We start from the raw sequence: 23,423 nt of genomic DNA, 5'->3' as shown, positions 1-23,423 counted from the left end.
GAAAACAACCATGTAATCAATCTTACTGTGCTTTGGGCTCCCAGTGTAATTAACTTGTACAAGCTAAGATAACCGAATAGCTTTAATATTATTCTATGCTGTTCAATAAACAGAGAGGACAGCTTCTGTTCAAGAGATCAGAAATCCAGAACAGGTGAGGCGCACTCTTGCTTCAGATAAGATTTTTGTTCTGCAGCTCAGAGAGAATGCGATACATCACCACGTGAAGGATGAACATTCTGTCTCTTTGTGTTCTTTTTCATTCTCCAGCCTGTTTCTCAATTTGGTCAAGTATGATGATAAGCCAGAGTGTGAGAGAGTCATCTGATGCAGTCTTTAGAGACTTCTAAAGGGGATGGGAAGCTTGAGCATGGATCCAAAGACAGTCGGTAAGTGACCAGAAAGCCTTGCCTGAGTCACGTAGAGAGTGGCATGAGGATGGGCCAGTGTCACTGAAACCAGAAGTGAGGAATTTCCAACAGTTTTGAATGCAACATAGGTGTGACAACTATCTGTTTGATTCAGAAATCCTTGGTGACCTTCAGGAAGACAGTCTGAACAGTAGAGAAATTCACAATTACTTGACATAAAGGAGAGGAAACTCTCCTTTGGTATGGAAAGAGTACACCGAGATTTTGTTAATTATTTCTAAGACAGTGTTTCAGTTAGTTCAAGCTGCCCTTAAACTCCCTCTGTAACTGAAGAGGAGCTTCCTGATACTCTTGTTTTTGCTTCCTAAATGCTGGGATTACAGACCTACACCACAATACACAGCAGAAGGCTTTGGAGGATGACATAATATTGATGCGATTGATTTATATTATAGGAAGTGTATTTGCTCAGAACGGAAAACAGCACTAGATATGGGAAGCTGAGCAAATTATAAAACAGGATCCCAGACAAAACAAGAGGGGCTGACAGCATTATCTGTGCAAAAAGGGTAAAATCTAGGCATATGGGAAAATATAACAGCCTTAAGGGTCAGGGGGAAATCTTATGTCCAGAGCCTATAACAATGAATAATGACAGAGTAAATAATGACAAGTGTCCTCTAGGTGGCTTCTGTCTATCCTCAGGGGCATCGACTGTGCCAGTGGCAGACCCAAATAATTAAGTACATGGAGGAAGGAAATCAGACTGGGATGGTCCTCTTCCACTTCCGACCCTTCTCCAAACTCCCTGAGGTGCAGATGCTGATCTTTGTGCTTTTCCTCATGATGTACCTGGTCAGCATCGGAGGAAACATGTCCATCGTCCTCATCATCTGGATCAATCGGTGTCTCCACACCCCTATGTACTTCTTCCTGGCCAACCTGGCTAGCCTGGAGATCTTCTATTCTTCTACCATAGCTCCCCTGACTCTGGCCAGTACCATGTCCACAGAGAGGACTGTGGTCTCTCTGGCAGGCTGTGGTGCCCAGATGTTCTTCTTCATCTTCCTGGGCAGTGCTGACTGTATTCTGCTGGCTGTCATGGCCTATGACCGGTTTGTGGCCATCTGTCACCCTCTGCGCTACACCCTCATCATGAGCTGGCGCTTGTGTTCCCAGTTGGCCCTGGGGTCTCTGCTGCTGGGTTTCATCTTGGCCATGCAGTTGACTGTGCTTATCTTTCGACTGCCTTTCTGTAGCAGTAAGGAAATCAGTTTGTTCTATTGTGATGTCCTCCCTGTCATGAGACTGGCATGTGCAGACACCCATGTCCATGAGGCCACTCTGTTTGTGGTCAGCGTCATCGTCCTCACCATCCCTTTCCTTCTCATCACCCTCTCCTATGTCTTCATTGTGGATGCCATCCTGAAGATCCGCTCAGCTGAGGGGAGGCACAAAGCCTTCTCTACCTGTTCTTCCCACCTGACGGTTGTTCTCCTGCAGTATGGATGCACAAGTCTCATCTACTTGTGTCCCAGCTCCAGCTACTCTCCTGAGCGGGGCCAGGTAGTATCTGTGGTTTATACCTTCATCACTCCTATGCTGAATCCTTTGATCTACAGCATGAGGAACAGAGAACTCAAGGATGCTTTGAGGAGAGTGATAATGAAATTTGTTTTGATCCAAACACAAGAAACACTCTAAATAATTCTCTACAATATCTTGATCAGAAATCATGAATTGAATATATGCAGTATGAGGAAGGGGGCCTTAATATGTCTTCAATTTGCTATTGTTTTAAAGATATTTTATACTGTTAATTTTGTTTTAAAGGCCAGTTTTGTTTCCTTGGCCTCAGGTTAGTCATCTTGGGAATGAAAACTCTCCAAATATTTAAACTCTGAATCAATTGTGAGGATAAAGAAATACATTGAGTGTAAAATAGTTCTCCTTCCCCCCCTCTCTTTGATGCAAGGTTGAAGTTTATTAAATATAGAAAAAAGGTATTCAGGGAAAGATTTAGACAAGTGAGTTGCCAATGTACTACTTAACATTTATTTAATGTGTATGGGTGTTTTGTTTGCACAAACATCTGCATCCCATGTACATGCTTCACCAAGTTCTGGAGGCACTGCAACTGGAGTTATATTGTGAGCAACCATGTGAGTGCTGAAAACTGAAAGAGCAAAAAATGCTTTTAACCACTAAGCCATCTCTTCAGAACCTGAAAACATTTAAGAATGTTCTTTAATGATTTTATACATCCCTATAGTCTTTTTTGATCATATTCAGTCACATTACCCTCTTTCATTCCTCCACTCACTTCAAACTCCTTATTCCCATTGAATTCTATTTCCTATGTTCACTGTGTGTGTGTGTGTGTGTGTGTGTGTGTGTGTGTGTGTGTGTGTGTGTGTGTGTGTGTGTGTTGGTATTAATTTTAGTTAATGTTGCCTGTAGGGATGTGAGTATAGTTATTTACTGGACCATGGGAACTTAGCAGTGGCCATATCACTTAAGAAACATGTCTCTGTCTGTCCTAGCAGCCATCTGCTGACAATAGCTTTGCAGGTAGGACTGGGAATTTTACATTTTGGACTGTGACAGGCTTGATCTTGTGCAGATCTTGTGCAGGTAACCACAGCTCTCTGAGTTCATGAGAGCCATAGCCATGTCATGACATACCAAGAAGACACATGTTTCACCCCCTTCCCTCCTATCCTGTTGTTTTTTATGTTCTTTCTGCCCCTTTCTTCTAGGATGTACCCTGAGCCTTGGCACTAAGTAGAGATATAGCAGTGTTATTGCTATTTACCAAGATATCCCATGTTACCTCCGTGTCTTACTCTGGACTTTTCACTAGATATAGTTTCCAGATTGTTAGCCATCTTCCATTGTGCTTCTGAAAAGTGTTGAAGCCACAGCAAAAGAAGACCAAAACTGAGAACGTTCCAGTGTTAGTGCAAATTTAATAATGGCAGTTTTTTCTCTTACCCAGCTATCTTCCAAATAATTGAGACAGAGTTTATTAGAGTTATTTAACAAGCTTTAAGGCACGATAACTGAGCAGATAACAATCCACTCTAATCCTCTAAAATAATCTAGCTACTTTCCATTCAAAACCCCTGAGATACCTGCATTTTAGTATTGATCTGGCTCTCTCTGCTTCATGTGTGTTCTCATGGTAGTGTCTGTTTCCTCAGCTTGTGGCAAATCCTTTCTTCTTCCCTCTCACTATCCATTCCTTGGCTGCAATCATAAGTCCTGTGTCCTATTAACTCCTCTGCCTAGTCATTGGTTGACCAGCTTTTCATTAACCGATCAGAGATAAGAGGGAGTAATGTTTATACAACATTGTGACAGTTTCTTAACAATAATCATTACAATTGCAACCAGACATAGGGGCAGAGAAATCAGCATTTGAATAACACAAGAATAATCTTTACACAATGCACAATAACATTATGCCAACATTATAATCTCTGTATTGACTCCTATGATGTAAATTTTGAATTTTTATTTTTTTTTAATTTTTATTTATTTATTTATTTTTGGTTTTTCGAGACAGGGTTTCTCTGTTTAGCCTTGGCTGTCCTGGAACTCACTTGGTAGACCAGGTTGGCCTCAAACTCAGAAATCCGCCTCCCTCTGCCTCCCAAGTGCTGGGATTAAAGGCATGCACCACCACTGCCCGGCTTGAATTTTTAAAATTATTATTATTTCCTCCTAATTTCTTTTCATGGAAGAAACTCTAGGGAACACTCTGGAGTTCAATTTCTCTTCTATTCAGTTTATTTGGAGACTACATATATTCATCTAAATTTGTCTCTAAAATTGTGAATAATGTCCTTTAAGTCAGTCTCCCTCTTTCTCTCTTTCTATCTCTCTCTTCCCTTACCCCTCCCCCTCAAACCCTGCCTCCTCTTCCTCCTCTTCTTATTCATTTCCTTTTCATGTTCATCACTAGGTGTTCTTTGCTTGGAACCCCTGCTCAGCCTCACACAAGCTGGGAAAAACCCAGCTGATCTCCTTCCCTCAACCCCGCTGGCATGTCTGAGCTAACACATTATTACCCATCACCTCTGCATTTCTGGCAATCCACCCAAGAGTGCCCACCCATTGGATCAGCTTTTGACCATATATAGGCAAAATCTAAGCTCCTGACTGACATGTCCTTGGGTAAGGCCTATGAAACCCCTTGGTTTAGCTGAGGTGTGAGACCTCCCTTGCCCCATTCTTTGGGACCCACCTGGGAGTAGCATCTAATAAACTGGCTGTATTTTAATCTGGCCTGTTTTTTTTTTTTTTTTTTTTTTTTTTTGACAGAAAACCTTTTTATTTATGTCTACACAATATGGACACAATATGGAAAACCTTCTTTAGTTACTTGAGCTTCTCTGGAGTTGGAAAGAGGATATACTGATTTAAATTTGGAGCCACATAAAACAGGTTAATTTATGAAGAACACTTTAAGGGAAAAGGCTCATTATTAAGATTTTTGGTGGGTGTTGTGTGACAAAACTTTACCAGAGGAGATACTATACATGTCTGTCCACTCACCTCAAATAGGGAATCCACACAGGCCAAAATACAGATGCCACCAAAGTCTGTGTGAGTTCTCTGTTTTTGAACTTTGTAGACAAGGACAGAAAAGGGGAAGTCCTGCCAGTGAAGGGAGTCCTCCATTGCTCACCAAGCTCAGAAGGCTATCCAGTCAATGGTACACTTTGATCTTAATTAATAGGGCAACAAGACTCTTGGAAGTCTTATCACTTATTTTGGGAGGGAAAGGCCTTGTGATTCTGGTCAGTTCCAGGAACTTCCTAAGGTATTTTGAGTTGTTTACTTTTTTGCTTAAGGAGATCCCTGCAGGATTAGTTCAATGGTCAGGTATTTCTAAGCCTCCTGTGGCTAATGTACCCATATCTTCATTTCCAGCTTAATCCTCTAAATCTGGCCTCAATTCAGTTGCTCAGTTACCTTTAGTCCTAGCTAAACACCTCTAAATCTGCCCTCAATTTGGTTGTGTTTCTAATCTCCTGCCTGCTACTGCAGGCCCAGTCAGGGAAGTGGCCAGGGCCACTCCACCAGAGATCCCACATTGCTGGTGACTCTCTTTCCATATGAAGCATGGTGAATCTTTTTTCCCCTTCTTCATCCCCTAGTATGTCTGTGGGAACCCGGAAGTCCTGCCTCTTCTACCCAGCCATTGGTTGATAGCATCTTTATTGATTGATCAAGAACCAATAGGGGAACAGGAACTTCAACATTCACATGCAGATTCCTGATCAAAGCATCAGAACCACTCCAGAACATAATGACTTACTATTTTTATAAGGGTTGGGGCACACATTAGATTTATTATTCTCTAGTTATTTACTGATATACTTACTCAATGACATAAAAATAGCAGCAAACAACTATTTATTGGTCTCTATCCACTGTGTACTATGTATCTCTTTGTTTCAAGGAAAAAGAAAGTGGGAAAGAGCATGTAGGAAGTAGTTCCTGCCTTGAAAGGAAAACCCAATGAGATTTAACAACCCAAACCATAATTACACCAAGGGCCAGCAGATACCAGTGTTATGAAGTTTCAGAGTAGAAGTATTAAAGGATTGGAGGCCGTGTAATGGCCAGGGCAGGTATAAATGACCAAGATGGGTGTGAAGTTAGTGTTTGAACAGGAAAGAGATTTCCGTAGACCCGGAAGACCCAAACTCACAGAAATCTGCCTGCCTCTCTCTCCTGAGTGCTGGGATTAAAGGTGTGGGCAACTACTGCATGGAGAGGGGTATTTCTAAAGGAGGGAAGTGTAAGGACATAGAACCTAGAAAGGCTCCCTGCTGAGTCTCTGTATTTTGAGTCTTAAAACTATACAAAGATTGGTGCAATTATTTTACCTTATTCTTTGAAAGAGTTACACAGGCCAGAAAGATGAAAGTCCTGACCAGAATTCATCTTCTATTTAGCTGAGATTTGTCTTTTCTTTTGGAAAGACAAGAAACAAAAGCAATCTTTGGATCCCTCAGAGACACTTGCTGGTCACATCTATTCTGGAATGCAGTTGGTGCTGTCTGTAAGACACTGGTCTTCTGGATATATGACTAGGTGGATAGTTTATCCCTTTTCAAGAGCTTGGTGCTTAGCTAAGTGGTGGTGGCATATGCCTTTAATCCCCAAACTTAGAGGCAGAGGCACGTGGATCTCTTCGAGTTTGAGACCTTTCTGGTCTACAGAGTGAGTTCCAGGACAGCCAGGCTTACACAGAGATACCCTGTCTTGAAAAACAAAAACAAAACCTAAATCACATTGTGATATTAAAAATTTATCCTAAAATTCATAGGCATAGATCTACAGTACATGAAGACTGGCATAAGGAAAGAAAACACTGAACCCTGTAGTACCAAACCTTGTAATAAGACATACTATTTTAAATATAGCAATTTAGTTATATGAAGTTAACCATTAAATACATATGGTCTTGCAATTGCATTTAATTTAAAAGCCTGGATTCAGGAAGGACTATCTTTCTACCTTAGTAAGACAGGGAAGAATCTTTATTCAATGTTTATATTAGAATCTAGCTAGTCATTCTTTAGGTATTGATAACAGAGCTACTTTATAATAGCCATGGAGAATGAACAACAGCCAGTTTATATGCTGATGCTGTTCATGGTCTAGTCAGGGAGACAGTTGTGCAAGTAGTCAGGTATAAGACTAAGAATAAGTGATAAAAAGTGATCTGACCTGAAGAAGTTGGTGGGCCAAGCAGGAGACCACTGGGATGTGCTTCAGAAAATATCCCTGTTGAAGGAGGAGTGGGAATTTGACAGACATGACATAGAGAGGACATATGAAGCAGAGGGCAAAAGACATGAAAAGGTGAGTTAGGTTCAGAGATGATGTAGATGTTTTGCTGATAGTGAGTGGAGCTGTGTGCCACAGGGTGATAGAGTACAAAGATGGGTAGTCCAGCAATGCAGGACCTGGACTGCTATTCTAAGAGGCTGTCTTTTGTAACAAGAGTCATTGATGAGTTTTAACATGAAGGACAAGACTACCATATTTTTCATTAATTAATTTATTTATTCACTTTATATTTCAGTAGTACACCCCTTCCCTCCTCTCCTCCAAATCTTGCCCTCAAAAAATCTCTCTGTTGGTTACCCCTACCCAGCTCCTGAGAGAGGGCTAAGCCCCCATTAGGTACCAGCCCTCCGTGGGGCATCAAGTTACATCAGGACTAAGCATAACTTCTTCCACTGAGGCCTGACCATGGAAAGGCATCCAATGGTAGGCAACAGAGGCAGAGAAAGCCCCCTCCCTTGCTTATTAAGGGACCCATATTAAGACCCAGCTCTATGTTTACATTTTTAAAAAAACCTACATTTAATAAGGGTTCTCAAACACTTCGACACCTCCCCCCCTTCTAGCCCACCATTAAAGTTCTTCGGGAAATAGAACAAAGGCTTGTGGACCTATTTAGAAGTATTTCCTTGGGGAGAGTCCAATCTCCGTTTGTCAGGATACCAGCAGTCCAGTTCAGTAGTGTCAGGATAGCAAACATGAATCAGCAGCAGAGGCACAATCTAGCAGAAATTGCTAGTCCTCCACGGTTGAATTGGCACAAGTCAATGGCAGTGACCAGGCCCAGCAGAAGTGCCAAAGGTTCTCTGCCATGCCACTCTCAACAATTTAAAGCTCAGTGAAGATGAAGACTCAAGACCAACAACATATTGCAAAGGTAGCACCACATGAGTCTGAATCATCTGACATATTCAGAAACTTGCACTTCATCCAGCTGCACATCTGTTCCAAACGTGTGTGTGTGTGTGTGTGTGTGTGTGTGTGTGTGTGACCTAGATCCAGCACAGCATCCTCTTTGTTTGTGGTTCAGTCTCTGAGGGTCCCATGGACCCAGGTTCATTGACTTTGTGGTGTTTGTATGGTGTCCTTGACCCCTCTGGCTCACTCAATTCTATTCCTCATTTTTCCACAAGACTTCCAAGCTTCTCTTGATGTTTGGTTGTGGTGTCTGCATCTGTTTCCATTTGCTACTGAATGAGGCCTCTCAGGATATGCTAGGATCTTGTCTGCAAGTATAGGAGAGCATCATTAATAGTGTCAGGTGTTGGCTGTCTCCTATGGTCTCAATTTGAGCCAGTCACTGGTTGGTCATCCCCTCATTCCCTTCACCATCTTTATCTCTGCACACATCTTGTAGAAAGGACAAATTTTGGGTTGAAAGTTTTGTGGGTGGCTTGATGTCCCCCTTTGTCTTAGTCAGGGTTTCAATTCCTGCACAAACATCATGACCAAGAAGCAAGTTGTGGAGGAAAGGGTTTATTCAGCTTACACTTCCACATTGCTGTTTATCACCAAAAGAAATCTGGAATACAATTAAACAGGTCAGGAAGCAGGAGCTGATGCAGAGGCCATGGAGGGATGTTACTTACTGGCTTGCTTCCCCTGACTTGCTCAGCTTGCTTTCTTATAGAACCCAAGGCTACCAGCCCAGGGATGGCACCACCCACAATGAGCCTTCCCCTCTTGATCATTAATTGAGAAAATGCCTTATAGCTGGATCTTCTGGAGGCATTTCCTCAAAACTGAAGCTCTTTTCTCTGTGATAACTCCAGCTTGTGTCAAGTTGATATACAAAAGCAGCCAGTATACCCTCTCTCCAATGGAAGATCTATTTGGCTCCAGGAAATGGCCATTTCTGTCTCATATCCCCAGATACCAGGAGTCTCAGCTAGGGTCACTCCCATAGACTCTTGGGAACCTACATCATCCCAAGTCTCTCACTAGTCCTAGAAGTGCCCGCAACCAATTTCTGTTCTCACTCCAAGCCCTCTCCAACCCCCTCCCAATACTTGATCCCCATTCCCATTCCCCTCCTCACCCCCTCTCCCACATAGTTCCCTCCCTCCATCTCGCATGCCTATTTTTTCTTTTTTAAAATTGGATATTACATTTACATTTCAGATTTTATCCCCTACCCTATTCCCTCCATCACCCAGGGTCTCCTATCCCATCCCCCTTTTCCTGCTTCTATGAGGATGTGCTCACACCTATCCCCCCACTTCCACCTCCCCACCCTCAAATCCCACCCCCACTTGATGTTCAGCCTTCATGGGACCAAGGATCTCCTCTGCCACCTATGCCAGACAAGACCATCCTCCCCTAAATATATAGATGGAGTCATGGGTCCCTCCCTATGTGCTCCCAGGCTGGTGGTTTAGACTCTGGGGAGCTCTGGTTGGTTGGTATTGTTGCTTTCCTCATGGGGCCACAAACTCTTTCAGCTCCTTTAGTCTTCTCTCTAATTTCTCCATTGGGAACCCCTTGATCAGATCAATGGTTAGCTGTAAGCATCTTCATCTGAATATGTCAGAATCTGGTAGACCTATAAGGAGACAGCTATATCAGGCTCCTATCAGCATGCTCTTCCTGACATCCAAATCAGCATCTATCTTTGGTGACTGCACATGGAATGGATACCTAGGTAGAATGGTCTCCAGATGGCCTCTCCTTCAGTATCTGTTCCAAGCTTTGTCTCCATATTTGCTCCCTTGAGCATTTTGTTACTCCTTCTAAGTAGGACTGAAGCATCCAAACTTGGTCTTCCTTCTTCATGAGCTTCATGTGTTCTGTGTGTTGAATCTTGGCTATTTCAAGGTTTTGGGCTAATAACCAATTATCAGTGAGTGACTACCATGTGTGTTCTTTTGTGATTGGGTTACCTCACTCAGGTTGATATTTTCTAGTTCCATCCATTTACCTAAGAATTTCTCGAATTCATTGTTTTTAATAGCTGAGTAATACTCCATTGTGTAAATGTACCACATTTTTTGTACCCATTTTTCTGTTGAAGGACATCTGGGTTCTTTCCAGCTTCTGGCTATTATAAATAAGGCTTCTATGAACATAGTGGAGCATATGTGCTTGTTATATGTTGGAGCATCTTCTGGTTATATGCCCAGGAGTGGTATAGCTGGGTCCTCAGGTAATGCTATGTCCAATTTTCTGAGGAACCACCAGACTTATTTCCAGAGTAGTTGCACCATCTTGCAATCCCACCAACAATGGAGGAGTGTTCCTCTTTCTCCACATCCTCTCCAGCATCTACTATCACCTGAATTTTTTATCTTAGCCATTCTGACTGTTGTGAGGTGGTATCTCAGGGTTGTTTTGATTTGCATTTCCCTGATGACTAAGGATGTTGAGCATTTCTTAAGGTGCTTCTCAGCCATTCCAGTGTCCTCAGTTGAGAATTCTTTGTTTAGCTCTGTACCCCATTTTGTAATAGGGTTATTTGGTTGTCTGGAGTCTAATTTCTTGAGTTCTTTGTATATATTCGATATTAGCCCTCTATCTGATGTAGGATTCGTAATGATCTTTTCCCAATCTGTTGGTTGCCTTTTTGTCCTATTGACAGTGTCCTTTGCCTTACAGAAGCTTTGCAGTTTTATGAGGTCCCATTTGTCAATTCTTGATCTTAGAGCATAAGCCATTGGTTTTCTCTTCAGGAACTTTTCTCCTGTACCTAAATATTCGAGGGTCTTCCCTACCTTCTCTTCTATTAGTTTCAGTGTATCTGTTTTTATGTGAAGGTCCTTTATCCAGTTGGACTTGAGCTTTGTACAAGGGGATAAGAATGGATTGGTTTGCATTCTTCTACTTGCTGACCTCCAGTTGAACCAGCACCATTTGTTGAAAATGCTGTCCTTTTTCCACTGGATGGTTTTAGCTCCTTTGTCAAAGATCAAGTGACCATAGGTGTGTGGGTTCATTTCTAGATCTTCAATTCTATTTCATTGATCTTCTTGCCTGTCTCTGTACCAATACCATGCAATTATTTTTTTCATCACTATTGCTCTGTACTAGAGTTTGAGGTTAGGGATGGTGATTCCCCCAGAAGTTCTTTTATTGTTGAGAATAGTTTTTGCTATCCTGTATTTTTTGTTATTCCAAATGAATTTGCAAATTGCTCTTTCTATCTCTATGAAGAACTGATTTGAAATTTTGATGGGGATTACATTGAATCTGTAGATTGCTTTTAACAAGATGGCCATTTTTACTATATCAATCCTGCCAATCCACAAACATGGGAGATCTTTCCATCTTCTGAGATCTTCTGTCTTTCTTCAGAGACTTGAAGTTTTTGTCATATAGATCTTTCACTTGCTTGATTAGATTCACTCCAAGATATTTTATATTATTTGTGACTATTGTGAATGGTGTCACTTCACTAATTTCTTTCTCAGCCTGTTTATCCCGTGAGTAGAGGAAGGCTACTGATTTGTTTGAGTTGGCTTTATATCCAGCCACTTTGCTGAAGTTATTTATCAGGTTTAGGAGTTCTCTGGTGGAAGTTTCAGGGTCACTTAAGTATACTATCATATCATCTACAAATAGTGATATTTTGACTTCTTCCTTTCCTATTTGTATCCCTTTGCCTTCCTTTTGTTGTCTAATTGCTCTGGCTAGGACTTCCAGTACTATATTGAATAGGTAAAGTGAGAGTGGGCACCCTTGTTCTAGTTCCTGATCCTAGTGGGATTGCTTCAAGTTTCTCTCTATTTAGTTAGATGTTGGCTCGCTGTATATTGCTTTTACTATGTTTAGGTATGGGCCTTGAATTCCTAATTTTTCCAAGACTTTACACATCAAGGGATGTTGAATTTTTTCAAATGCTTTCTCAGCATCTAGTGAGATGATCATCTGGTTTTGTTCTTTGAGTTTTTTTATATATGGATTACATTGATGGATTTCTGAATATTAAACCATCCCTGCATTCCTGAGATAAAGCCTACTTGATCCTGTTGGATGATTGTTTTGATGTGTTCTTGGATTCAGTTTGCGAGAATTTTATTGAGTATTTTTGCATCATTATTCATAAGAGAGATTGGTCTGAAGTTCTCTTTCTTTGTTGGGTCTTTGTAAGGTTTAGGTATGAGAATAATTGTGGCCTCATAGAATGAATTGGGTAGTGTTCCTTCTGTTTCTATTTTGTGGAATAGTTTGAAGAGAATTGGTATTAGGTCTTCCTGGAAGGTCTGATAGAATTCTGCACTAAAACCATCTGGTCCCAGACTTTTTTGGTGGGGAGACTTTTAATGACTGTTTCTATTTCTTTAGGGGTTATGGGACTGTTTATGGTTTATCTGCTCCTGATTTAATTTTGGTACTTGATATCTGTCTAGAAAATTGTCTATTTCATCCAAATTCTCCAGTTTTGTTGAGTATAGGCCTTTGAAGTAGGATATGACAATTTTTAAAAATTTTCTCAGTTTCTGTTGTTATGGCTCCCTTTTCAGTTCTGATTTTATTAATTTGGATACTGTCTCTGTGCCCTTTGGTTAGTTTGGCTAAGGGTTTATCTATCTTGTTGATTTTCTCAAAGAACCAGCTCCTGGTTTTGTTGATATTTTGTATAGTTCTTTCTGTTTCTAATTGGTTGATTTCAGCCCTGAGTTTGATTATTTCCTGCTGTATACTCCTGTTGGGTATATTTGCTTCTTTTTGTTCTAAAGCTTTCAGGTGTGCTGTCAAGTTGTTAGTGTATGCTCTTTCCAGTGTCTTTTTGTAGGCACTTAGAGCTATGAGTTTTCCTCTTAGTACTGCTTTCATGGAGTCCCACAAGTTTTGGTATGATGTGTCCTCATTTTCATTAAATTCTAAAAAGTTTTTAATTTTTTTCTTTATTTCTTCCTTGACCTTCCTTCATTGTTGAGTAGAACATTGTTCAGTTTCCACATGTATTTGGGCTTTCCAATATTTTTGTCATTTTTAAAAACCAGCCTTAGTCCGTGGTGATCTGATAGGGTGCAAGGGATTATTTCAATCTTTTTGTATCTGTTGAGTCCTGCTTTGTGACCAATTATATGGTCTATTTTGGAGAAGGTACCACGAGGTGCTCAGAAAAGGGTATATTCTTTTGTTTTAGGATGAAATGTTCTATAGATACCAGTTAAATCCATTTGGTTTATAACTTTTGTTATTTTCTTTGTGTCTCCGTTTAGTTTCTGTTTACATGACCTGTTTATTGCTGAGAGTGGGGTATTGAAATCACTCACTATTATTGTATGAGGTGCAATGTATGCTTTGAGCTTTAGTAAAGTTCTTTTATGTATGTGGGTGCCCTTGCATTTGAGGCATAGATGTTCAGAATTGAGAGTTCATATTGGTAGATTTTTTTTCTTTGACTAGTATTTAGTGTCCTTCCTTATCTTTTTTGATTACTTTTGGCTGAAAGTCAATTTTATTTGATATTAGAATTGCTACTCCAGCTTGTTTCTTCGGACCATTTGCTTGGAAGATTGTTTTCCATCCTTTTGCTCCAAGGTAGTGTCTGTCTTTTTTGCAGAGGTGGGTTTCCTGTATGCATCAAAATTCTGGGTCCTGTTTATGTATCCAGTCTGATAGTCTACATGTTTTTATTGGAGAATTAAGTTTATTGATACTAAGAGATATTAAGGAAAAATGATTGCTGCTTCCTGTTATTTTTTTTTTTTTTGTTAGAGGTGGAATTATGTTTGTGTAACTATCTTCTTTTGGGGATTGTTGGAAGATTACTTCATTGCTTTTTCTAGGTTTTAGTTTCTCTTCTTGTGTTGGAGTTTTCTATCAGTTATCTTTTGAAGTGCTGGATTTGTGGGAAGGTATTGTGTAAATTTGGTTTTGTCATGGAATATCTTGGTTTCTCCATCAAGTGTGATTGAGAGTTTTGCTGGGTATAGTAGTCTGGGCTGGCATTTGTGTTCTCTTAGGATTTGTATAATATCAGTCCAGGATATTCTGGCTTTTATAGTCTCTGGTGAGAAGTCTGGTGTAATTCTTATAGGTATGCCTTTATATGTTACTTTACCTTTTTCCCTTACTGCTTTTAGTATTTTTTCTTTGTTTTGTACATTTGATGTTTTGATTATTATGTGGGGGGAGGTATTTCTTTTCTGGTCTTGTCTATTTGGAGTTCTGTAGGCTTCCTGTATGTTCATGGATATCACTTTCTTTAGGTTAGGCAAGTTTTCCTCTATAATTTTACTAGCCCTTTAAGTTGGAAGTCTTATTTATTTATTTATTTATTTGACATTTCATTTACACTTCAGATGCCATCCCCTTTCCCCATTCCCCCCCCCCCCCCGCTTAGAAAACCCCTATCCCCTGCCCCCTTTCTTTTTGCATTTATACATTTTTTAAAAAAATGTTAATCATAGGGTTTATAAGTTTGGTATTGTTCAATCAGAGGTGTAACCCACTACCCAACCTAGATATAGCAACTATCTTTGACTGGTGGAGATACATGAACATCTGCCTCCCTGTCTCCCCCTTCTTTCTCTCTTTCATCACCTAGCTTCTCCTGTCCTTCTTCTTCTCCTCTTCGTACTCCTTTTCTTCCTCTCAGTACTCCTCCCACCTTAGCTCCTCCTACACATCACCCTTCCTGTTAAAATGAAACTTTTCTCTCAAAATACCATTAGAGCATAATTATGCCAATTTGTACCAGTGAGGTACAAGATAGTCCTAATACGCAGTCTATCCTTTTGTTGACTAACCAGCACCTCTGTCATCTATCCTAACTAAAGCATTTAGTTCCGAACCTGGCTTTAGGATGAATGTCAGCTGCCGACCATCCACTCAAATCTTTTCTCTCAAGGTAAATAGCTATAAGTTTTCAACCCCATCAGAAATCCAGAATGACTGAGTTAACTATAATTGTGGGAAGCACAAAGCATAGCTTCTAAAACTTAGCCAATTTATAGAGACCTCTGAAACCTGGACTCTCAATCTACTTCAAAAAGTTGGAGCATCTGTTCTTCTGCCTTCTGGCCCAGGATCATCTGACAGACCTTAGTGCTGCAGAATTATTAAGGGCTGATTACTCTGTCTAGGCAGATATAATCAGTCGACTATTCTGCAAGTGTGTCCTTTTCTGGACAGTAATTTGTCTGTGGATGGAAAGAGGCAATTCTTGCCTAGTGGCTGTCTCACCACAACTGGAGTAACTCCAAGGATGCTCAATTTTTTCTTAGAATTCAATATAGGAAGCTGTCCGGAACAGACAGGTCTCTAATGAAAATGAACATTAATACAGAAATGTTTGTCATGTCAATTCTAAGGATTTCTGATGTTTTGAAAACCAACTATCCATGTAAGGTAATCTGGACTGTTGCCTGTTAACTCCACTCAGCTATTTCTAAATGAAACATAGAGTACACCCTTATAATAAACTCCAAGCCATGAATTTGCTATAGTCCCTTAACTCACAGGCTGACCATCTCAAATCAGTTAAAAAAAGTTAAAGAAGGACTGGGTCTAAGCTTTGTATTCCTAAATGTGTTATGCTGGTACAATGCCTATGAGAGTAACAATATTCATCTCACTCTTATATCACTAAGAAGCTCATGCCAATGAAAACCTTAAAATTTGTAATCAAAGTAAATTGGTGCCATTTAAGAATTTATATCTTCATCTTGATACTAATTATACAGATTTCTACTAATAGGTATGGCTATGCAATTAACCCCTAGCTAATCCTCTCTATTCCCACAAAACCACTACTTTTCCCTAGAAAGACAGTCCAACATTTACCACCTTAGTCCCCAAGCCCAGGGAATAGGGGCGCTGACTCTGCATTAGCTTCTTCAAGCTGATTATGGGCGTTGAGATATTAGAAGAGGAGTGGGGGGAAGAGCAAATTGACAATCCTCTGATGCTGTGTCTTCACTGCCTCCAGATGGAATTCCCGGACCTCAGAGGTTTGAGCAGGTCTGCCCAGCTTGCTTGTTGAGTAGATACACCAAGGCTGATCATTCTGCAATATACAATTCTCAAAACAAATTTTAGTATCAAGATAGTTTTTTTTTAAGAGGGCTGACATTTTATTAAGAATGTTGGTTCTAACCGCTTTTCTTTTTTTCCCCTCTTTTATTGGATATAATATTTACATTTCAAATTTTATCCCCTTACCGCATTTCCCCCACCACCCAGGAACCCCTTATCCCATCCCCCCTCCTCCTGCTTCTATGAGGGTGTTTACCCACCTACCCCCAGCCCCCCTCCCCACCCTCAGGTTCCCCCCCCCCCCCCCCGTCAGTGCTCAGCCTTCAAGGTACCAATGACCTTGTCTCCCACCTATGCCCTAAGTTGGGAGTCTTAACCCTCATCTATACCTATATTATCCTTAGGTTTGGCCTTCTCATTGTGTCCTGGATTTCCTGGATGTTTCAGGTTAGGAGCTTTTTGAATTTTCATTTTCTTTGACTGTTTTGTCGATGTGTTCCATGGTATCTTCTGCACATGAGATTCTCTCTTCTATCTCTTGTATTCTGTTGGTGTTGCTTGTGTCTGTGACTCCTGATCTCTTTCCTAGGTTTTCTATCTCCAGGGTAGTCTCCCTTTGAGATTTCTTTATTGTTTCTCTTTCCATTTTTAGATCCTGAATAGTTTTGTTTAATTCCTTCACCTGTTTGGTTGTGTTTCGTGAAATTCTTTAAGGGATTTTTGTGTTTCCTCCTTAAGGGCTTCTACTTGTTTACCTCTGTTCTCCTGTACTTCTTTAAGAGAGTTATTTATGTCCTTCTTAAAGTCCTCTATCATCATCATTAGAAGTGATTTTAACTCTGAATCCTGCTTTTCCCATGTGATGGGGTGTTCAGGGCTTGCTATGGTGGGAAAACTGGGTTCTGATGATGCAAAGTAGCTTTGGTTTCTGTTGCTGACATTCTTGTGCTTGCCTTTGGCATCTGGTTAACTCCAGCGCTACCTGCACTCACTGTCTCTGACTGGAGCCTGTCTTTCCAGTTACCTTGCTTGTATCAGAACTCCTTAGGGTCCAGCTGTCTCTGTGATACTGTGATCCTGAGCTCCAGCTGCTCTGAGTGCAGTGGCTCCTCTAGGATTTCTCAGGATTTGGTGTCTTCACAGCAGCAGATTAGCTATGTCTCCATGCCTATTTTATTTCCCCTTCTGAGTGAGATTCACACATTCTCCCTTGGATCATCCTTATACTTTGTTTCTTTGGGTCTGTGGAGTATAGCATGTTTATCCTGTACTTTATGGCTAATTTTCAATTATAAGTGAGTACACACCATGTATGTCCTTTTGGGTCTGAATGACTTCACTCATGATGATATTTTCTAGTTTCATTCGTTTTTTTTTTTTTTTTCTGAAAATTTCATGATGTCTTTGTTTTTAATAGCTAAATAGTATTCCATTATGTAAATGAACCACATTTTCTGTATCCATTCTTCTATTGAGGGCCATCTGGGTTGTTTCCAGCTTCTGTCTATTACAAATAAAGCTGCTATGAACATGGTGGAGCAGGTGTTCTTGTGGTATCGTAGGGTATCTTTTGGGTATATGCCCAAGAATGGTGTAGCTGGGTCTTCATGTAGAACTATTTCTAATCTTTGGAAGAACTGTCTGATTGTTTTCCAGAGTGGTTCCACCAGTTTTCAATCTCTCCAGCAACAGAGGAGTGTTCTTGCTCTACATCCTTGCCATCATGTACTGTTACTCGTATTTTTGATCTTAGCCATTCTGATGGGTGTAAGAGAAAGCCTCAGAGTCATTTTGATTTGCATTTCTCTGATGACTAAGTATGTTGAACATTTTTAAAGTGCTTCTTGGTTGTTATAGATTCAGGAGAAAGGGTTGTTGTCTAGGTTGTATGTGGAGAAGAGGTGTAAGAAGATGAATTTACATTAACTTGGGATTTGAATGATGTGCTTGGGAGCCACTGGGTTGGCTTCTGGTCTTCATGCCCCTGCAGCATTCCCTTGCCTTGAATGTGTGTCAAGCTTTGTTATTTAGTTCTAATGATATAGAACACAGCCGACATGACCATTTGTCACATATGAGATTGTGGTTAAAAACCCACATTATTGTCCTTGTTGCATCTGTTTTTCTTCCTTTCGAGTGCTCCCTCTCTTCCTTACTCTTTCCCTTTCTCTCTTGTCCTTTCTTCCTCACCCCTATGTGTTCTAGAAGTCAGCTGCTTTGTTGTAAGCTTCCCTATGAAAAAGTAAACAAGGCAAGAACAGAAGAGGGATACCTCCAGTTGTGACCAGCAAGGAACTGCTGTCTTCAGCTCAATAGCCCTAGAGAAATTAAATCCTGACAAGAACTACGTGTGACCTTGAAAGCAAGTCCTTCCTCATTAAAATTTGAGGAGACCTTGAGACTGAGTCAGCCAACTGAGCTAGATCTGGAGCCTTAGTCAGAGAAACAGTATAAAATACACAAGTGCTTTTGCTTCAAACCGTGTGTGTGTGTGTGTGTGTGTGTGTGTGTGTGTGTGTGTGTAGGGCTGGAATTGACTGAGAACATAAAAGATCTTCCTTCCTGTCAAATTTGTGGCTTGCTTTATTTGTTTTAAAGCCAAGCCACACCTTTAAGACACTGCCTCAAGCTCTCCCAGTCCAGGCCCTCAGCATCAATGTGTGAGGTAGGATTAATGCCTGTCTCTCCAGCAGGACCCAAACAGACAGGTTCGCAGGGGAAGAAATAAAGATCCTCCACATGACAGGATTCTATGTTGGTTTGTTTGTAAAGGTAAAATTTATGTTGCCGGTTTATGAATAAATGAAATACAAGTACTCAAATTATTCCTACCCTCATTTACTGATAACATTTCAATTTCTGCGTGTCCTAGAAGAACAAATATCCACAAATCAACAAGTTGAGATCTCTATCTCATAGAAAGACTGAAGAACTTTGCATTCTACAATAACCATCTTCTCACAGAATACCATGATAAGTGAACTGGGCTTCTGTATTTCATTTGAAGTTAAGTGAGCTTTTTATAGTTTTTAATGCTTAAAATGTCAACAAAGATGATACCAATAGACAAGCCAAACTAGATGGAGGTGGGGTGGGGGTGGAGTCCTGTAAAGCCCACGAGGCCTCAGCCCTCCACAAAGAACTATAGGCAACTAAGAAATACTGAGAGTGGGAGAAAAAGTTTGCTGCGAGGAAGAAGACCATTGGTTATTCAACACCACAATGTCATCTCTAAAAACACAAGTAAGGTTACATATTGAACAGACTCTATTTAGGAGTACATACATACATGCATGCAATAACAATGAATAAAAAATGAGGCCATGAATTTGAAAGAGCAAGGAAGAGAATATGGTAAGATTTGGAGAGATTAAGGGGAAGAGAAAAATATTTATATTAATCTCAAAATAAAATAAACAAGTAATATAATATAATAAAAATAAAATGTTATCTTAAAACAATTTTATTTTAATTAAAATTAAAGTTAAGGCAGATCATATAGTCATTTCTATTATAGCTATAGATCAGGCAAAGATAATTTTGTTTTTGCTCTAAAGTTAGTGCCAAAATATCTTGTTAAGCCAGGCGTGATGGCACATGCCTTTAATCCTAGTACTCAGCAAATAGTTACCCCAATACACATATACATGTACTTTATTCTAGGTCAGGGGCACATGGAAGAATACATAGGTAAAGATTAAAGCTATGAACTTACCTTAGGTTATAAAAGTTAATTAGATGATGTGGTGGCTTGAAAAAGAATGGTTTCCATAGGCTCATACATTTGAATGTTTGGTCTTCAGATAGTGGAACTGTTTGAGAAAGATACAGAGGTATAGCTTTGTTGGAGGAGGTGTGTTGCTGGGGGTTGGCTTTGAAGTTTCAAAAGCCCATGTCAGCCCAGTGTCATTCTCTGCTTGCTGCCTATAGACTAGGACATAAAGCTCTCAGGTACTGCACCAGAGCTATGCCTGTCCATTCCCTACCTTGATGATCATGGGCAAACCCTCTAAACTAAGTAAGTAACCAAATACATGCCGTTTCCTCCTCCATCAGGGTTTCTCTGTGCATTTCTGACTGTCTTGGAACGTATTCTGTAGACCAGGCTGGCCTTGAACTCAGAGATCCACTTGTCTCTGCCTCCCAAGGGCTGAGATTAAAGGCATGTGCCACCACTGGCCAGCTAAATGCTTTTTTTCAAATTTTATTTTTAAGTTTGTTTATTTATTTACCTTTATTTTATGCACATTGGCATTTTGCCTGCATGTATGTCTATGTGAGAGTGTCAGATCTTGGAGTTACAAGCAGTTGTGAGCTACCGTGTGGGTGCTGGGATGAGAACCTAGGTCCTCTGGAAGAGCAGTCAGTGCCCCTAACCTCTGAAGCATCTCTCCAGCCCCAGCTAAATGTTTTCTAAGAGTTGCCATAGTCATGGTGTTTCTTTATAGCAATAGAACAGTAACTAAGGCACATGAGAAATCAAAGGCACAGTATGGTTGGTTGGTTACATCGAGTTTTGTTTAAAAGGTAAGTTTTGAGCATAAACAGGCTGAGTAAACAGTAGGATAACAATTCAAATACATAGTTTTAAATGGCTCCAGGGCATATTATTAACTGGGTTGTAAGGTTTAACAAAAGTTCAATCTCTTTGAAGAAAAAAAATATTTTGGGAAAAATGTATCAACACATCAGATGAACAAGATTTGGTAGTAAAGTCTGTATTCAGCTCTTCTAGTTACATGTTTAACCACTGGATTGTAGATATTGCCTGAAACCAAGCTCTCACCCTACAAGAAAGTGACTGACTATAGGATAGTACTTCTGTCAAGAGTGAGTAGACTTTTTTTCTGAAGCTGTAAATAGAAGGCTCTTTTTTAGCCCCTATAAGACCAAATGTACATGAAATCCAGCAATTATAAGCAACATGAAAAAAGAAGCAAAATACACATACATACATACATACATACATACATACATACATGTGGATGGACCAACAGAGCAACATGTACTCATACAACACACACAAACATACACAGAGAGAGACAGAGAGACAGAGGGAGAGACAGAGGGAGAGACAATATCATAAGAAAAATAGGAAACTAAAAATAAAAGAGTAGGGTTGAAATATATTTTTGTATTATGTGTCTGGAATTGGTGAGGTGTCACTAAATTATGCATTCTGTGTCTCTCACAGATGATGGTGATCTTACCCAACTTCCTTAACGGTAAAAAACTAAAAATTGAGCCAATGATTAAAGCAGAGCTAAATCTAGTAGCAATTAAACTAGTTTAGAAGATCATATCCCCAAACAATTCCTATTTGTGCTCAGAGACCTATTGGGGCTGGTCCAGTCGAAAGCCAAGTCAGCCTCCTGGGACTTGGTGGAATCAAAGTGGGTAGGGAATTCTGCAGAAAAGAGATGAAGAGTGAGAACAGAGAAAACCCAGAGTTACAACTCCACAAATCTCCAAGCCCCTTGTTCTTCCCTAGTTAAGAGGTAGTGGGCAACAGCTGGCACATGGAAATGTATATTGTCCTCAGAGGAAGGCATGTACTCAGAGGTTCATCTTCATGGTTGCCAAGCCATTAGGAGGACCACAGCTTGAGCTTCAGTTAGTCTTGTGCTGAGTATGTAGTCCCATGTCCTTCCTGTGGATGGTAGAAAGGAAGGAGATAGGGGAGAATTGTCTGAGCTGCTGTGTTATCTAGACCATGAGAATGGGCCAATGAATGCTCTTGAGTTTGGCATATCCTGAGAGGGGCTTTCTGGTGTTGAATCACAGATACATTGGATAATAGTTTAATCTCTTATAGCTAGCTAATGAGGAGTCACCTATTTTGGGTACAAATAGTAACCATCACAAACCAGTCTTTAAAGCAAACATCCTCCCTGCAAGCGACCAGAGGAGAGATCCATTTCTTTAGAACTGTGGTCAGTTCTTAAGTTCAGAAGATAATCAGAAATATATCCTCCCTTGAGGAATGAATGCTGTGTTGCAACAGACAGAAAACATACTGCTTTAATTTACACAGCTTCTAGGTTATGCAATCAAAATTGAATTCTGGGAAAAGGAGAGATTTGTAGATGATGCTTTTGGGAACATATTGGTACTGAATAGTGATACATCAGAGGATGACTTATTGTTAAGGTAATGTGAGAAGACGCCCATAGCTCACCAACCCAACCTTCAAGAGGTAGAGAATTGTGGAGTCACTGAGCCAGCCTGGGAACACAAAGAGGATGGCTGCCACCTGCAGCAGAAGTTCACAGTCTTTCACTCTTACTGTCTTGCAAAGTCCTCAGAGGAGGAATGAGTCAAGCAGTGGAGCATGGGAGAGCTTTCTCAGGTATTTATCAATGCCTTGGACCAAGCCAGACAGCCAAGGGTAAGTTTTTATTTCTATGTTTATTATACTTTGGATGCCCTTAAAAATAAAATAACACACAAGAAAACCCCAATCTCTAAATAAAATTCATAGGAAAAGAGGTAAAAACCTGGAAATAGAAATATCAATTTAATTTAAATTTGGGCCAAAGTATGTTTAACAATTGGCTATCAAGCTTGGTTTGGGTTTTCTAACAGTTACCACAAAAGGAAAACATGGTATTGATTGTCAAGTTGGATTGCATATGTATGCATATCTACTCAAAAGAAATGTGTGTGGCACTGGAGAGATGGCTCAGCAGTTAAGACCACTGACTGCTCTTCCAAAGGTCCTGATTCAATTCCCAGCAACCACATGGTGGCTTACAACCATCTATAACAGGATCTGATACTTTCTCTGGTGTGTCTGAAGACAGCTACAATTTACTCATATAAATAAAATAAATAAATCTTAAAAAAAAAAGAAAGAAATGTGTGTGTGACTCCAGAGTGTTCTATAAACTTGTTACCTTGGCTTTAAAGTCAATTTGTGTGTAAAAAGCAAAAGTATGCTGTGTGGTGGTTCATGCCTTTCAATGCCACCACTTGGAGGCTGAGGCAACAAGTTCTCCATGAGATTGAGGCCATCCTGGGCTACATAGTTTCAGCCTGTCTGGGCTACATATTACAGAGTAAGAGCCTGATTCAAAATCAAAAACAAAAACAAACAAAACAAAACCAACCAAAAATTAAACACAAGAGAAAACAAAGAACACCTAAGAAGAAGCAATAAAGCAAGGAAGAGGAACACTGTGTGGTGTGCGAAGGAGAGGCTTGACACTCATCCTCTTAGTAGATGGCATTTGTCTACAGACATGAAATGCATCCAGGGTTTGA

General features: G+C 40.3%; 2 protein-coding genes across 4 annotated transcripts in view; both read left to right on the top strand.

Annotated features, from left to right (window-relative positions):
- The first annotated feature begins 270 nt into the window (after positions 1-270).
- Positions 271-4,656, top strand: LOC117695882 (olfactory receptor 10V1-like). Its single transcript, XM_034486572.2, has 2 exons — positions 271-389; positions 1,077-4,656. The coding sequence occupies exon 2, from the start codon at positions 1,119-1,121 to the stop codon at positions 2,073-2,075; it is 957 nt and encodes a 318-aa protein (XP_034342463.1). The 5' UTR covers positions 271-389; positions 1,077-1,118; the 3' UTR covers positions 2,076-4,656.
- Positions 271-23,423, top strand: part of LOC117723399 (olfactory receptor 10V1-like) — a 39,928-nt gene continuing 16,775 nt past the window's right edge. For 2 of the 3 annotated variants that reach the window (XM_076917589.1, XM_076917587.1), the window contains exon 1: positions 21,594-22,548. The gene's annotated coding sequence lies outside the window, so the exon portion shown is untranslated. Of the gene's footprint in view, positions 390-21,593; positions 22,549-23,423 lie in introns of those variants that run through there. The other variant, XM_076917593.1, reaches the window with a different exon arrangement.

This window comes from Arvicanthis niloticus, chromosome 1 (assembly GCF_011762505.2).
Source record: "Arvicanthis niloticus isolate mArvNil1 chromosome 1, mArvNil1.pat.X, whole genome shotgun sequence".
In the NCBI taxonomy this organism is placed as follows: domain Eukaryota; kingdom Metazoa; phylum Chordata; class Mammalia; order Rodentia; family Muridae; genus Arvicanthis; species Arvicanthis niloticus.
Note: the sequence above shows the minus strand (reverse complement) of the source record. Positions and strands in the feature narration are given on the sequence as shown.

Excerpts from the sequence above, each read along its gene's own strand:
- LOC117695882 (XM_034486572.2), top strand. The coding sequence starts at position 1,119 with ATGGAGGAAGGAAATCAGACTGGGATGGTCCTCTTCCACTTCCGACCC.